The 16,117-nt window shown below is 25.6% G+C and overlaps 4 protein-coding genes across 6 annotated transcripts; 1 reads left to right on the top strand and 3 right to left on the bottom strand.

Moving 5' to 3' along the window:
* Nucleotides 1-110: 110 nt before the first annotated feature.
* LOC108001003 (uncharacterized) lies at nt 111-565 on the bottom strand. Its single transcript, XM_062085977.1, has one exon. The coding sequence runs from the start codon at nt 563-565 to the stop codon at nt 161-163; it is 405 nt and encodes a 134-aa protein (XP_061941961.1). The 3' UTR covers nt 111-160.
* LOC108000973 (SWI/SNF complex subunit SMARCC2) lies at nt 560-7,859 on the top strand. 2 transcript variants are annotated; one of them, XM_062085970.1, is made up of 8 exons: nt 560-721; nt 877-1,098; nt 1,421-1,540; nt 1,612-1,725; nt 1,780-3,724; nt 3,806-4,104; nt 4,205-4,664; nt 5,361-7,859. In XM_062085970.1, the coding sequence occupies exons 2-7, from the start codon at nt 982-984 to the stop codon at nt 4,655-4,657; spliced, it is 3,048 nt and encodes a 1,015-aa protein (XP_061941954.1). In that variant the 5' UTR covers nt 560-721; nt 877-981; the 3' UTR covers nt 4,658-4,664; nt 5,361-7,859. The 2 variants fall into 2 exon arrangements, with proteins under 2 accessions (XP_061941954.1, XP_061941955.1); XM_062085971.1 differs by having other exon boundaries at nt 612-747.
* LOC108000988 (uncharacterized) lies at nt 4,810-7,229 on the bottom strand. The gene is made up of 4 exons (XM_017061738.3): nt 6,712-7,229; nt 6,250-6,583; nt 5,359-5,564; nt 4,810-5,250 (listed from the first exon to the last, which is right to left on the bottom strand). Exons 1-4 carry the CDS (start codon nt 7,227-7,229, stop codon nt 5,028-5,030), a joined length of 1,281 nt encoding a protein of 426 aa, XP_016917227.1. The 3' UTR covers nt 4,810-5,027.
* Nucleotides 7,427-11,608, bottom strand: LOC108000981 (small ribosomal subunit protein mS39). Of its 2 annotated transcripts, none has more exons than XM_062085973.1 (10): nt 11,470-11,608; nt 10,183-10,288; nt 9,890-10,096; nt 9,512-9,753; nt 9,334-9,442; nt 8,922-9,261; nt 8,652-8,854; nt 8,251-8,583; nt 7,951-8,169; nt 7,427-7,859 (listed from the first exon to the last, which is right to left on the bottom strand). In XM_062085973.1, exons 1-10 carry the CDS (start codon nt 11,550-11,552, stop codon nt 7,698-7,700), a joined length of 2,004 nt encoding a protein of 667 aa, XP_061941957.1. In that variant the 5' UTR covers nt 11,553-11,608; the 3' UTR covers nt 7,427-7,697. The 2 variants fall into 2 exon arrangements, with proteins under 2 accessions (XP_061941957.1, XP_016917214.1); XM_017061725.3 differs by lacking the exon at nt 11,470-11,608 and adding an exon at nt 10,424-10,664.
* Nucleotides 11,609-16,117: the final 4,509 nt, after the last annotated feature.

Here is a 16,117-nt window from a genome sequence, read left to right as displayed (position 1 = left end):
TTATATAAATTAATATGTATTTTTCTTAGAAATGATATATTTTATATTATCATTTATATTATATTTTATATTATATCATCAGAAATGAAAAATAATAAAAAGTCAAAATATTAAAAAATATTATTTGATTTTATATTTATTCAACCATAATTCTGCATAATTAAAAATCAAGTTTATCTGTTTCTGGATATGGCGCATATATTTTTGTTAATGCACAAAACTTGGCATATTTAAATTTAATATTATCTATATCTTTTGATATATCTATTGTCCCATCATTGTATTTAGGAAAATTATAAATATCTTGTAAAAGTTCTTTTGCAATCCAAACACCTTTTTCTAAATTACATTTATTTGCACTTAAATATTGTTCCAAAATACCGCTATAATATCCTAATTGTGCACCCAATAAACTAGCTTTGTGATATCCAAAATGAAATCCATTTACCAACTGCTTTTTGCCAACCTCAAAACCTTCTTTGTAACCTATGTATTGAGCATTTTCTTCGGCAAATAATAAATCTTCGAACTTTTTATTGATATCAACATCTTCTTTATCAGACATAATTTATTCAATATAATAATCTTATTCGATTTATAACCTATAATATAATTAATACTGTGAAGAAACAGTAAGGAAGTTAGATTATTAAATAATTTCGAGTCATCGTATTTAAAATCATGTTTGCCAATTGAGAAACCACTATCTGCTTCATTCGTGGTTAGCAGTAAATATTATCAGTTAAGGTTATATATGAAAAATAAAAATATGTTTTTGTTTTTTTATTAAAAAATATTTATTTATAAGTTATAAAAGATTTTTAAATTTTTTAGAAGAAAGAAATTTATGATTAAATCAAAATATTTTTGTATTAGAATAATATGGCTCGAAGCAACTTCAGAGGTGTGTCATGTTTGCAAGAAACGCGGTGTTCTTTCTTGTAGCATATCCAATAATTTTTAAAGCTAATTTTATAAAGGATGCTCGCATTAGGACCTAAAAAGGACGGTGGACCCAATACAAAATTTTTTGAGTCCCAGGAAATTCTTACACAACTTGATGCAGTTAAACAATGGCTTTTGAAAAACTGCAAAAAGGTATATCTAAATGCCCGGCGTCCAATAATACAATCAATTTACTAGTTTGTATAATGATAGCATTTCTTAATATGAATTAGTTTTTATCTATTTCTTAAAAAATTTTATAATTTCATTTATTTTTAAGTTACTGCAAAGAATAATTTATTTTATCTTTTTTTATATATATATAAAATTACATAAATAATATATACATGATACTCATATAATTAATTCAATTTTATTTAATATAATGTATGTATAAAAAATATATAATATGTTATATTTTAATAATTTAAAATATTTTCTTCATATAATATTTTTTATTTTTTATAATATTTAGTATGTCCAAACGGATCCTCCAACTAATAAAAGTTTAGCTACATTGATAGTGCAATTATTGCAATTTCAAGAAGATAATTTAGGAAAAAATGTTTCAAAACCACCAATGACAAGACTTCCTGTATGTATTTATTGATTTATGCAATTAAATATTATTTTAAAAAATAATTAAATTATTTATAAACTTTTTAGATGAAATGTTTCTTAGATTTTAAACCAGGAGGTGGTTTATGTCATATTCTTGCAACTGCATATCGTTTTAAACAAGAACAAGGATGGCGTCGATTTGATTTCCCTGTTGGAAAAGTAAGTATAATATTATAAACATAATTTAACAATAATACAAAAATTTTTTTTTAGTCAGGATCTCGTATGGACAGAACAGTAGAAATGTTAATGGCTGCTGAAAGAGCTTTGGTACAGAATCGATGTATGATTATACCAAGTGTATATGTGAGACCTGATGTAGATAAATCAACAGCTGCAAAAGTGAAAGAAGCAGTTCGTCGACATCAAGGTAGTATTTCTGAAAATGAAACAGATGCTACACATATAATTTATCCTCCAGTTGATCCTATGGAAGAAGAATACGCGCGACCTTGTATGAGACGAGAAAGATCTGTTCTTCTTCATTGGTACTATTTTCCCGATAGTTACGATTCTTGGACTACATTAGATCTTCCTTGGGACTTCCCAGAAGGTACACTTACAAATACAAACATGAAATCAGTATACAAAGTAGCTGCAACATGGGCATTAGATTTAGATCAATATAACGAATGGATGAATGAAGAAGACTATGAAATAGATGAAAATGGTCAAAAGAAAATACATAAATACCGACTTTCGGTAGAAGATTTAATGGCTCAGCCATCTCATCCTCCTCCTTCAGCGAAAAAACCAAAAAGAAAACGATCTCCTAGTCCATCGCCGAAACCAGGAAAACGTAAAAGCGCAAGAGCACCATCAAGTGTTCAAACTTCATCTTCATCATCACTTGCGACTCCGAAGAAATCCCGCGGTGGTGGAGAAGAAGAAGACGATCTCACTCAAGGAATGGAAGATCCACCAGCAGAACCTCGAATTGTAGAAGTAGTTGCTACTCCTACGAATCCGCCGGTGACTGGTCAAGGTAATATTCCAGCAAGTGGCAGTACTTTAACGACAACAGGTAGTAAGAAACAAGATAACGAACTTCAACCACTTAAATCTGGTAATATGGCGGATTTGGATGAACCTATGGAAGGAGATAAAGGAAGTTCTCAAAGTACTCAAGATAGAGAAGAACGAGATGCAAGTAAAGAAAGAGGAGAAGGGAGTAAAGGAGATGAACCAGAAGATAATGTCACTGAACAAACACATCATATTGTTGTTCCTAGTTATTCTGCTTGGTTTGATTATAATTCGATTCATACTATTGAAAAAAGAGCTTTATCTGAATTTTTTAATGGTAAAAATAAATCTAAAACGCCAGAAATTTATCTTGCATACAGAAATTTTATGATCGATACCTATAGATTAAATCCTACAGAATATATTACATCGACTGCTTGTAGGCGTAATTTAGCAGGAGATGTATGCGCAATTATGCGCGTACATGCATTTTTGGAACAATGGGGACTTATTAATTACCAAGTGGATGCAGAATCAAGACCAACACCCATGGGTCCACCTCCAACATCACATTTCCATGTATTATCAGATACTCCATCAGGTTTAGCTCCAGTTAATCCGAATCCTCCGAAAACACCACAACCTTCAGCCGCAAAAACATTACTTGATTTAGAAAAGAAATCATCCGGTTTGGGAACAGAAGAGAAAACTTCAGCTGGAGTGATGGCAAATTTTGGACTAAAAATTGATCAATATTCGAGAAAACCGGCAGTTTTGAAGAATAAACAAGCTGCCGGTGCTACTCGTGATTGGACAGAACAAGAAACACTTTTGCTATTAGAAGGATTAGAATTACACAAAGATGATTGGAATAAAGTCTGTGAACATGTTGGTTCGAGAACACAGGATGAATGTATCTTGCATTTCCTACGACTTCCTATAGAAGATCCTTATTTAGAAGAAAGCGGACCAGAGGGTTTGGGTCCATTAGCTTATCAACCAGTACCATTTTCTAAAGCTGGTAATCCCGTTATGAGTACTGTGGCATTTTTGGCTTCAGTTGTTGATCCTAGAGTTGCTGCAAGTGCAGCCAAAGCTGCTATGGAAGAATTTGCAGCTATTAAAGATCAAGTACCAGCTGCTTTATTAGATCAACATTTAAGAAATGTTCAAGCTAGTGCTAATTCTGATGGTAATTAATCTTCTTTTTGTAATTTTCTTATTAATAACTGAAATAAAATTTTATTATATTAATTATTTTCGAATTATTTAGGTAAGTTTGATCCAGCTGCAGGATTAGCACAATCAGGTATAGCTGGGACTGGACCACCTGAACCTCCTGATGATACAGCACCACCTTCAACTACAGGTGCTACAGTTACATCTCCACATTCAGCAACAACAGCTTCTATGGAAATGAAAAAAGAGGAACAAGAAAAGCCTAAAGAATCTGAAATAGATCAAAGTCAATTGGATATAACAAAAAAAGAAGATGAATTGAAAGAAACTGAAGAAGATGCAAAATCAACCATGGATGCTGAAACTATGGAAGCAAAAGAAAAAAGAGATAAGGTGAATAATTATTTTATATTTTCATATTTGTTAAATATTTTTATAATATAAAATATATTTTCATTTATTTATATTTTTTTTTCTTTTCATTATCATATAGGTGGTGCGAGATGCTCAACTTCAATCTGCAGCTGCAGCAGCATTAGCAGCAGCTGCCGTTAAAGCAAAACATTTGGCAGCTGTAGAAGAACGTAAAATTAAAGCTTTAGTAGCGCTGCTTGTTGAAACACAAATGAAAAAATTAGAAATTAAATTACGTCATTTTGAAGAATTGGAAACGACGATGGAACGAGAACGTGAAGGGCTTGAATATCAACGACAACAACTTATTACTGAAAGACAACAGTTTCATTTGGAACAATTAAAAGCAGCCGAATTTAGAGCTAGACAACAAGCGCATCAGCGTTTAGCTCAAGAGCAACAACAACAACAACAAAATCAACATCCTGCATGGCAACCTACTGCGCAACAACAACAACAACAACAACAACCACCGAGTCCTCAAGCATCAGCCCAGCAACCACCCTCACATACACCTCCACAACAAGCATAAATTTCTTGTGAGTTATATTACATTCATAAATTATAGTTATTAATTAAGGTAATAATAACGAAATGCATCAGATATTGATAAAACATATGATATGAAGATATACATAGAAAAAACTATGAGTAAAATTTGTAATATTAAGTATTTTTACAATATTGAATAATGTTTGTTTTATTTATTTTCATATAATTTATTTTGGACGAAATTTTGCATTATATAAAATACCAAATTTTTATTGAAATTTATATAATTTTTAATACGCCCATATATAATATTATATTAAAATACATTACATTAAAATTAATTTATTTTATGATAACATAACAAAGATATTTTTTAAAATAGTATTTATAAAGATTTTTTATAATTCAATCTATAAAGCATGATTATGCACAAGTTCCAAAACTAAATCAGTCATAAGTCGGGCACATTCAGCTCCTTCTCGTGGTGGTGCTCGTGTATTTTCCTTTCCTTTATTGGTTTTTGATTTTTCATACAAATCTGGAGCTTCTTCACTTTCGCATGTACTAATTGGTAAAATATCCAATGCAAGACCTACGCCAAATCGGCCACATCGTCGCATTTCTTCATTTAATCTATATGATAAATAGTAAGATTAAAAATGCTTTAAAAATATTCGTTTAATAAATTTTTCAGTTACATTTTTTTTTTCTTACGAACATATTACATGTAATATTACTTACAGTTCCCACATCACAGATGGATCTTTTGGTGGCTGTTTTGGATTAAGCGTATGTAATGAAGACATTAGATGGAAATGATAATGTTGAAGAAGTTGTGTCATGTGTGCTTGTCTAATTTCTCCACTTGCACAACAGTACAACAAATTCGCAAGATCAAGGGCAAGTGAACCAACTCGAGTTAGTTGGAAATCAATTAAATAGACAACCTGTAAAGTCATAATGTTAATCGTAATTTAAGATTTGATCCAATTACATTGTAATATTTCCAATTTCTATTCCCTAAGTTAACATAATTGAAATTTGATATATCTTAATATTCATATTCGTATTACTTTTATTTCGCAAATGAAGTAAAAAATGATAAGATAAATATTTTTACACTATACTTGTGTCTATTTTTTCTTTTTTATTTCAATAAATTTTAATTAATATGGGAATAGAATCTATAAAAATATCCTATTTCATGATAAAAAAACATAATTTATTTAATACTATCAAGTATGCATAATACTTGAAAACTGAATAAAACTAAGTGATTTATTAAATATGAACAATTTTTATTTTGATAGAAATTTTATGAATTACAAGAATGTTTTTCTTTAATATTATTAAAATAATATTTGTACAAGATATATAATAAAAAACAGAAAAACCATAATATACTAAACATCTTAAAATTAATAATTAATAAATAATTAATAAATAATAAAATTATACTAAGAAACATTATTTCTTGGTTTTTCTTATATAATATAAAATTAAATAACATGCACGTTCAACAAATATTTTATATTTTAATGTGACATACATAAAAAAGATTTTTATTTTTTTTTTTCTTTTTTTTACTTTACTACTAAATGATAATAAATATTATTTATATGTAATACTTACTTCTTCGTTTGATTTGGTCAAATCGTCTTTAAATAAAATATTATTAGTCCAACAATCACCATGACAAAAAACAGTAAGGGGCCCTTGCATAGCAACTAATTCGCTCATAGTGCGAAAAAATACATCATCATTAAGAAATGCTCGTAATTTTTTCATTATTTCAATTCTTTTGGATTCCATGTGAGAAGGAAGACCATCAGACACCATTCTGATAGCATTCTTAGCAGCAACTTGATAATATTGACGGTACCAATTTTCATTTTCTGTTCGAAAAAGTGCTTCTTGGATACCTTTACCTTCACTTGGATCTGTCAGTCTTGCAAATTCTTCTGGTCTTATATATCAATACATTATATATTAATATATAAACATATGTATAGACATAATAATACAATATAAAATAAATAAAAAAAAATAGAAAAAACAAGAAAAGAAAGAAAAAGAAATTATTATTAGACATACCTTGTTTCTCTAAGAGTTAAACTCAGTGCATGAAAACCTGCTAAAGCTTTCAATGTTCGTTTCAAATGCTCAAGTTGCAATCCTTTTCTTCTATCTGCCATTTTAAAACCTCTTTCTCGTAAATCTTCCATAGCGATAAAATCAATTTGTGCTGCATATATTTTTGCAACACCATTAAAAACTTTTCTACCATTTGTTTGTAACTTATTTAATGCAGGCCATACATGCGTATAAAATGCTACTTCATTTTGAAATAGTAATTCACTTTTAAAAGCTTCACGATGTTCTCTTGATTGGGGTAAAACTTTATAAATTATTGCACATTCATAATTGATCCATTCATTATTTTTTATCTGTTTTCGACCTTTTGCTCGAATACGATACAACATAGATGTATAGTTGTCACCTCTTCCTGAACCGAATTCTTCTTCTAAACTGATAATTTCCACATTAGGTTCATCTTTCATTATCAATTTACGCACAGATTCTAATGTAAAATGCATATGTTTCTCATCCATTATTCTGTTTCTAAAGACAAAATTTTAAAAATAATAAAAAAATTTAAAAGAAAAATTTCATATAATTATAAGATTCTTGAATCGATGTCACTACGTTTTAGCTTTTATATGTGAACGAATGAGTTACGATGTTAAGCTACCCGAGCTGCAGGAAATAAGCATTTGAGGGACGAGAGAATAGTAACTCCCACTATACATACATACATACATTAATTTATTAATCGTAAGTACCCTAGTTAGGGGGGCAAGGACATTAATACATACCAATCATGCATATAATTTCAATTCTTTGAATGACAAATTGATTGAAATTTTTATACAAAGAAATAAAAATTTAATAGAGAATGATAATAAATATTATAAGTTTTATATAATGGTATTTTTTGACTTAATTGTAGAAGCAAAAAAAAATATGTTATAAATAATGTTATAAATATTTTCTTTTTATATATAATTTAATTTAATTGATTAATTTAATTGTTTTGTATCCAACATGTATAAAATTTCCTTTCCCACTAAATTAATCAATTTGTCACGATCATCGTTCGTAAATTCTGGAAGATTATGCAATTTCATAATCATTGGGTTGATATTTGTAAATCCTGAGTTTACACAGTACTCAAGAATGAGCTATAAAAAAGAATATCTTTAATTTATGTTTTTGATTTTAAATTTGAATGAAAAAAAAGAATTATTAATATAATATAAACATTATACGTACAAAACATCCTTTAATACATTGTATTGAAATATATTTATCAAATAATTCATTTATTTGATTTCTATTCATCATTGAAACAAATAAATCTAATTTATTAATAAATGTCAGAATTTCGATGCTTTCTTTCACAAAATCATTGTGTAATAATATTATTGCTAAATTAGCTACCAAGTTAGTTTTAATTATACTATTTATTTTTCCTTTTAACTTGATTTGTTTCTGCAAATATCAAATTTTTTATTCTTGTTATTGTACTTTTTTTGTAAACATAATTAAATTCAATTTGAATAAATAAATAACCTTCATATCATTCCAACAATTCCATGCTGCATTTGTAAAAATTTTTTTTAAAGATGAATTAACTAATAACATATTATTTTTCATTAAACTTATTATAATAAGTTTTATTGAAAATTCCATATGACAGAAGGTATTTACATCTGACCATAATCTCGGTATATATTTTACTAAAACGGATGGATCACAGTATTGCATTTCATTTATTATATCCACTAAGAGTTGTTTTGTTGGCACATATAAATTTGGAACAAGTTTTTCGTAAGAGTTAAAGAATTCCTCAATTGTGCTTGTTGATAATAATAACAATATATATGCATTATAATAATCACTTTCCTACATGAAAAAAAAATATGTAAAAAGAAAATATTGAATATATTATAAAATTCTTAAATAAAACGTACTATTATTGCTGTAGAAATAAATTTATAATTATCTTCTTTAAGAAGAATTTCATGAATCATATTACCAGCTTCTTTATTATTATATTTATGAGCTAAATACATAGCATGTTTAAAAAATTTAGTATCTGCTGAATCTTGAATGGTAAATTTTTTATTTTTTATTGTATATAGAATATGTATGAAATTATCATATGAATTGTGATCTGTAAGAAAATATAATTTTATAAATAAAAAATTAAAACAAATAAATTATAAATAATATATAATTACCGTAAATTGTAAATCCTAGCATAATATAATAATATGTCCCTAATGAAAATTTTATGTTCATATTTTTGAATTCTATAATTAAATATTTAATAACATCTTTAAAATTGTCTATTTTTAATTCAATAATCATTTTAAGAAGAGCATTTAATGTTTGAATATTTGGTTTAATTTCGTCCTCATTCATTGATTCAAGAATTTTAAGTACATGTTCCATTTCAATTTTTACTTTTCTTTTATTAAAAACTTTTGAAAATAATATTATTATATTATTCCAAGTAGTAAGATTGAATGGAATATTTTTTTTTTTGCATTCTTCGTATAATTCCCAAGCTTCATTTACCTAAAAATATAAATTAAAAATATATTAAATTTTTAACAAAGATACAAGAATTTATTACAAGAATTGATTTACTTTTAAATATTTTATTAAACCACATAGCATAATATTATAAGCAGCTGCTGCTGTTGGATCATCTTGATTTTTTAAAAAATTAAATAATTCATTAATTTCTAATTCATATCTGAAACATGAAACTATTGAAAATAATGTCAAATATAAAATTAATTCTTGATTCTTTTTTAATACTTACTTCCAAATATAATTTTTTTTGGATGAAGAAAACCATTGTTCAAATTTCAAATTTTTAACTACCCATTCTTTATTGTTAAAAAAACATAATAATTCTAAAAGTGCTTGTTTTGTTCCATTAGAAACATTAGTATCTAATAACTTATAGATATGTAAAGCATTAGACACTTTACATTGAGATATAGCAGATAATAATATTTCTTCTGATACTTGATTTTTATCAGTATAAAATGGTTTAAATGTCTAAAATGCATATTAAAAATTATTTATATTTAAAAAATATATAATGAAAAATAATATGTATGATAAAATATACATAAAAATATAATAACATGTTATATTATTAAATAAAATTATTACTATAACAAATAAAATTTACCTCAATTTCTGGATTTGAAAGATGTTTTGGAAATAAATTGCTATGTTCATTATGAATCCACATTGCAGTTTTTTTACCTGATTCATATGATAATGCATAAAGACGATAATCCAATTTTTTTGATGGAAGTAAATAAGGATCATCATGATATAAATAATCTTTCATTATATGTAAACTAGAATCTTTAACTATAGTGCTCTCAAGAGCCTTTAAAAAAATAAAAAATAGTGAAATTGAATAAATACTTATAATCTAAAATCTCTTCTATGCTAGAAAAATTTTAGCATACTTACATGTAAAATATCAGTAGGATCACGTTTTATTCTAGCAGGTATTTGAATTTTAGAGTTTGATACTGACAACGAAGACTGTAATCTTCTTAACTCACATCGTGAAGTCCTATGAAAAAATTATTTTAAAAAAATGTCAAAAAGAAGAAAAGATATATAATGATATATATTCTTTATAAATGATCGCTGATTCATTTAAATTAAATAAATTTTCTTTTAAACTGTTGTACTAAATACAACTAACCTATCTAAAATGCATTTGAAGTGATTCATAATAAATATTTCTTAAATACTATATAATTTGCTAAATACTTTATAATATTAAATCTTTATATTAAAATATTATTTAAAATATTATTGAAAATCGTAAAAATAAAAATTCTAATATATTTGTCTATACAATTTTGTATATATTATTTCTTTAACCTAAGAAAATTCTTTCAGAAAAAATATATATATATATATATATATATACATATACTATACAAAGTTTTCATAGATTTTCTCATATCTATCTTAAGTAAATTTCCTATAACTTTAATTTTTCTGTTCACAAAAAGAAATATCAATTAACTTATATGTATAAAATATATTACAACAAATTTTTATGGAACAATTTTTATAATTTTATAAATTTGTATTTCATTCAATGATATTATTAAATTATATATTAAATAAAATTTTCAATATCACATTATTTCTATTTTATTATTTAATTTATATATATAAATATTTCAATAAATATTTGATAAATCAGAATGAGTGCAAAATTGAAAAAAATGTGAAGCAAAAAAAATAATCACATTAATTATATATTTTTCTTTTTATTTTTTTTTAGAAAATAAAATCAAAATCTAAAATGTACATATGTAATAATTTATATTATAAATTTTTTTTATTAAATTAATTAATTAAATATAATATATAAAATAAGATTAAATATTTATATATTTATATATATTAAATAAAATGGTTAATCATTTATTTTTTTCAGTTTAAAATATTTCAAAAAATATTCTGTAAAAAACTTTCTCAAAAAATCGATAAAATATGGGGAAATTTGTGCTATTATTTAAATGTTAACAAAATTATAATTAAACGGTTTTTTATCAATAAAGAATTACAATTTATAATTGATTGTAAAATTAATATTGCAATAAATTATAGTATTAAAGAAATATATCCTTAGAAAAGAGATATATATAAGCTCTTTTTATTAAAATGATTCAACGAATCATTTGTTTTTGATCTTATAATTAAAAAATTCTTTGCCACTGGACTTATACATACATATAATAGATAAATATGGCAGCTGCACAGCCGTATCTGCAAGATAGAGATTCATTTCTTTCAACACATTTATTGTTTAGCATATGAATAGTAGGTGTATGTATGCGTATACATATACATATACATATTGAAGTATACCCTTTGGCATATTACAAAGAATTGAATAAAGTTTATAAGGAAGCCAAAACCAGTCCACGAAGAGAAGCAGTCCTCTGCCGTGAGAATATGCGTGCGCGTAAATGTGCTAACATGTAATTGTACGTATGTATATATACTATATAGTGCTCACATAGGGAAGAAGCCAGGTGTTTTATTTCAAACCGTGAGACTCTTAAAAGGGGATGCTTGCACCACGTCTTTCACTTGAAGAATATGAATGAAAAATAAAATTCATGTTCCACTGATCAACAAGAAAAGCGATATTAGTTTTACTAGTTTCATTATGTTTTCTTATTCGATTGAACGTAATTTAATCCCTAATCTTTTTTTCGTTTTTCCTATTTTCTCTTTTCAATTTCTTTTTTTTTTATATTGATATAACAAAAAAAATTGAATAGTATTTCAGCAATTACATTTATTTAACAACATTATGCAACAATAAATATCATTTGTATTGTATCTGAAAAAATATTAAGATTCTAAACAATATCTACTTCTTTCATTTTATTATACATTGCAATTAATTCAAAACTGGAAAAGAAAAATTTTTTCATATTTAAAGAAAATTATTTAAAGAATAAATTTTTAAACATATTTAAAATTTTATATTATCTAATAAAAATATTTAAAAATTATAATTTAAAATAATTTAAAAGATAAATACAAGATAGTTTAAAATTTCATTGAAAAAATGTAATATCAATATGTAAATATTTATTCGTCATATATTGTTTCAATTTTAAATATATAATTTAATTTTACATATATTAAATATTTATTTTATATATTAAATATATTTTTTATATATTATTTTGAAATTAATTTTTAAAAAATTTATTTTGATAATTTAGAAAAAATTGCTAATTTTTATGATTAAGTTTGGGATAATTTAATAATAAATTTAATAATAATAAATAATAATAATAATAAATTTAATAATAAATAATAAAATAATAATAGAAATTTGATTGTTTTTCTTTTTTTTAAATATATATTTTATTTTTTCAATTTGTATTTATATTTTTTTTACAAATATATACAAATATATAAATATATATTTTTAAAATCTGAAATATATAAAATAATATTTACTTAATAATAAATTAATATTTTTATTCAATAATTTTTATTCTATATATGAATACATTGTAAAAAATATTTTTTTTAATTCTTATTATTTTTTTAATATTTTTTTTTTTATTTCAAAAAACAGATATTGATATACATTAATAGATAAATAATATATTTCTACAATAATATATTTTCTAATAATATATTTCAATGAAATAATAAATTTAAAAATATATTGCTTCGATATTAGAAACGCAACAGATGATAGGTCGACTAGATCCAGCAGGCCGGGACGAGTGCAATTTGATCTAACCTTGCAACAAATAATGCCCACATCCCAACCTGCCAGTATCTTCGACAAATTCAGTTAAAGTAATTAGTATCGTCTTCTGGATTATCCTTTGTTCTTCGATAGTATTCAATTGTAGTTTGTCTTCTATCGATGAAATATAATGCATTCCGATAGGCCGGGACAAGTGCAATATTGAAGATTATATCATCACGAAACATTGTCACAAATCTCGGCCTATCTTCCATGCAAAATAATAGATTTCTTTTCTCTTCATTTAAAAAATTTTATGAGATTTTATAAATCCTTATTGAAGATCTTATGAAATAACTTTTATGAAATAATTATTAAAAATAAAAATTTATATCTAATTTTGTTTGTGTAAACACGTGTTTTCAAGTATTGATCTCTTCGATTAGGTCTTCAAATAATTTATTTCCAAATCGAAGAGATTTTTATTCATTTTGATTTGTTTATATTAAACATTTTATGATTTTTATAAAATTAAATATTTTTACTGATTTTATTGTTTTTTTTTAAATTATGATATGTCGTGTGCTAATATTATTTCATACACGAATTCAAATCCACTACTATTTTGTACACAAACTTTATATAAATACAATTTGATATGATTAACAAATTATAAATTTCATAATTTTATATCAAATATTATATAAATAACACTTTAATTCGATATTAAAATTATTTTACAGAATGTCTTATAAATTTTTCAATTAATTTTCGCGCACATACCTACGTCGCACATTTGATCAAATGGTTTTTAACACGTACATACAATTTTCAACAATTCGTGTCCTCAATCTTGATCATGTTTGAAAACATAATATTAAAAAACGGAAATAAACAAAAGTTATATTGATATTCTATGAACATCACAATATTGTAGTGAATAAATACACATTTCGACAAAGCACATTACCGGTATGTATCCTAACCCCCAAATCAAAGCAAATGACGTCTTTCACCGGTTGCCAATATTCCACGCCATGGTTATCTTCTTTCTTCCTTACCCTTCGCCTTTGCCTTAACCTATCCTATTCTACATTGTATATCTCATCTAATTAAAAAATATGATGTAAATAGTATAAAATCAATATAACAAATCAAACGATCCGCGTTTTTCGTCCACTGCACTACGTCAAGATATTGTATATATACCACGATATACAATATATCAATAATAATGATGACGATCACAACGATGATGACGATAATAATAATGACTACAACGTAATGATAAACTTTTAAAACTTCTTTCGTTAAACTTGTTTTTCGAGAAAATAAGCGAAGAGAAGCACGAGAGACGTAACAACATCCCACCCAAAGAGTTCCCAACAAACTGCTGCCCGTGACCAGGTGTCTCCTCTCTTTATTCCTTTTGGATCCCAAGTACATGAAAGCCCCCAACTATATAAGTACCCCTTAGGGCCGATGGTGGGGGCTTATTCTTATTTAACAGCAACGAAGCAGGAACACCAGCAACAACCAACTTTAAAGCTTTCCTCTTTTTTTTCTTCGTGTCCTTTTCTCGATCTCTTTTTATTCTCTATCTTTTTCCGTTAGCTTCTACTTTCAATTCTTTCAAGTTTCTCCCCTTTTCTTCTTTTGTTCTCTTTCTCTCTTTCTTTTCGTTTCCATCATCCTTTTTCTACTTTCTTGCAATCCATCTCTTTCACCTATTTATATGTGCGGCTATCTTTTCTTTCTAACTTATGTTTCTTCTTTGTTCTTCTTGTATTACTTTGTGGTACTCTACAGATCTATCGATAAAGCCCGCCAAAATTATATCAGCTGTCCTCAATTTTGCTCTACCTGTCAAGTTCGTGACGTATATAATTCTTGTTCTATCTTTTTGTTAGGCAAATGTCCAATGGGAAAAAAAAAGGGTCGGTCGGATCTTATAACAACAAGACCAACGATTTATGTAACGACAATTTTCAAATTCATATTAGAAATATCGGTTTAAATCGGTTATAATTTGACTTATGATAAAAATAAGTTATTACTTATTTGAAACATTATTTATTTTCACTTTTTGTATATATGTATATTTTAAAAAATAAAAAATAAAAATTAGAAATTTTCAAATATGAAACATTGAATTGAATATGATCTACATAATCTTAAATATAATAGTTAGATATTTAGATTTATTTTTTAAAAAAATATAATTGTTTATTATTATTATATATAAATTGAACAATATTTTATACATAATTTTTTTATATTATAAAGTTAAATACATTGCTATTTTAAATGCATGATAATAATAATATTAAAATTTTATTATTTAAAACTTAATATATATATAATATAACTTTTATCATATATATAATATATAAACAAATAAATATATAAATGTAAAAATAAGCAAATTTTTTGAATTTTTGAATGTTGACAAGCTGGATTTTTTTAATAAATTAAATTATATTTAATATTTATTATTCTGATATAAATGATCTCAAAAATATATTATATATATATATATATATATATATATATATATAAAGAATCATAAAATGTGAAAATTAAATAATTTCGTAAAAATTGTACAGTATATTTGATTTTATATAGTTTGATATTATAATTGCTTGATCAAATTGTTATAAGTTTTCAAATAAAATATTACTTTAATGATATTCTTTTATTGATGACTGACATGCATTGATATCCGAAAAAAGAAAGAGAATTGAAGACTGAAAGTGATTGAGAACCACTTGTAGGAGGACAGCTGCCGCTGCGAGCGCATCTGCTGTCGGTTGCGCGGGCACGCGCGCTTACATATCCTTATTCCTATGTTGGTACTATACACTCTATATAGATGCACACGGGTCGAACGCATACGGTACTCCTCTGTTCTCCTTATTTCTACCATGTTGTTCCGTCCTTTTTCGCTAATCCTTTCCTTTTCCCTTTCTTTCCTTATTTTTGTCCGAACATTCGCTCCCCCCTTTTCTCATTCTTTCCTCTTTCCCCTCCTATCTACCTGTGTCCTTCGTTCATTTCAGTTGGTTTCTTTTTTCTCACCCTTCAAACTGCGACATCACAGCATTCAAATCCCGTTTTCAATATACCTTCTAGCAAACGCTTCTTCTCGTTGTATTG

This window comes from Apis cerana, linkage group LG15 (assembly GCF_029169275.1).
Source record: "Apis cerana isolate GH-2021 linkage group LG15, AcerK_1.0, whole genome shotgun sequence".
NCBI classification, from domain to species: domain Eukaryota; kingdom Metazoa; phylum Arthropoda; class Insecta; order Hymenoptera; family Apidae; genus Apis; species Apis cerana.
This window is presented reverse-complemented; position numbering and strand designations above follow the sequence as displayed.

Coding starts and splice junctions, on each gene's coding strand:
- LOC108001003 (XM_062085977.1), bottom strand. CDS start 565: ATGTCTGATAAAGAAGATGTTGATATCAATAAAAAGTTCGAAGATTTA.
- LOC108000973 (XM_062085970.1), top strand. CDS start 982: ATGCTCGCATTAGGACCTAAAAAGGACGGTGGACCCAATACAAAATTT. Junction 1,099..1,420: donor TTTTGAAAAACTGCAAAAAG/GTATATCTAAAT, acceptor TATAATATTTAG/TATGTCCAAACGGATCCTCC. Junction 1,726..1,779: donor TTGATTTCCCTGTTGGAAAA/GTAAGTATAATA, acceptor ATTTTTTTTTAG/TCAGGATCTCGTATGGACAG.
- LOC108000988 (XM_017061738.3), bottom strand. CDS start 7,229: ATGGATGAGAAACATATGCATTTTACATTAGAATCTGTGCGTAAATTG. Junction 6,584..6,711: donor TTAACTCTTAGAGAAACAAG/GTATGTCTAATA, acceptor TTGATATATAAG/ACCAGAAGAATTTGCAAGAC. Junction 5,251..5,358: donor CCATCTGTGATGTGGGAACT/GTAAGTAATATT, acceptor TTTATCATATAG/ATTAAATGAAGAAATGCGAC.
- LOC108000981 (XM_062085973.1), bottom strand. CDS start 11,552: ATGCTAAACAATAAATGTGTTGAAAGAAATGAATCTCTATCTTGCAGA. Junction 9,754..9,889: donor TTTCAAATCCAGAAATTGAG/GTAAATTTTATT, acceptor TATGCATTTTAG/ACATTTAAACCATTTTATAC. Junction 9,443..9,511: donor AAAAAAAATTATATTTGGAA/GTAAGTATTAAA, acceptor TTCATGTTTCAG/ATATGAATTAGAAATTAATG.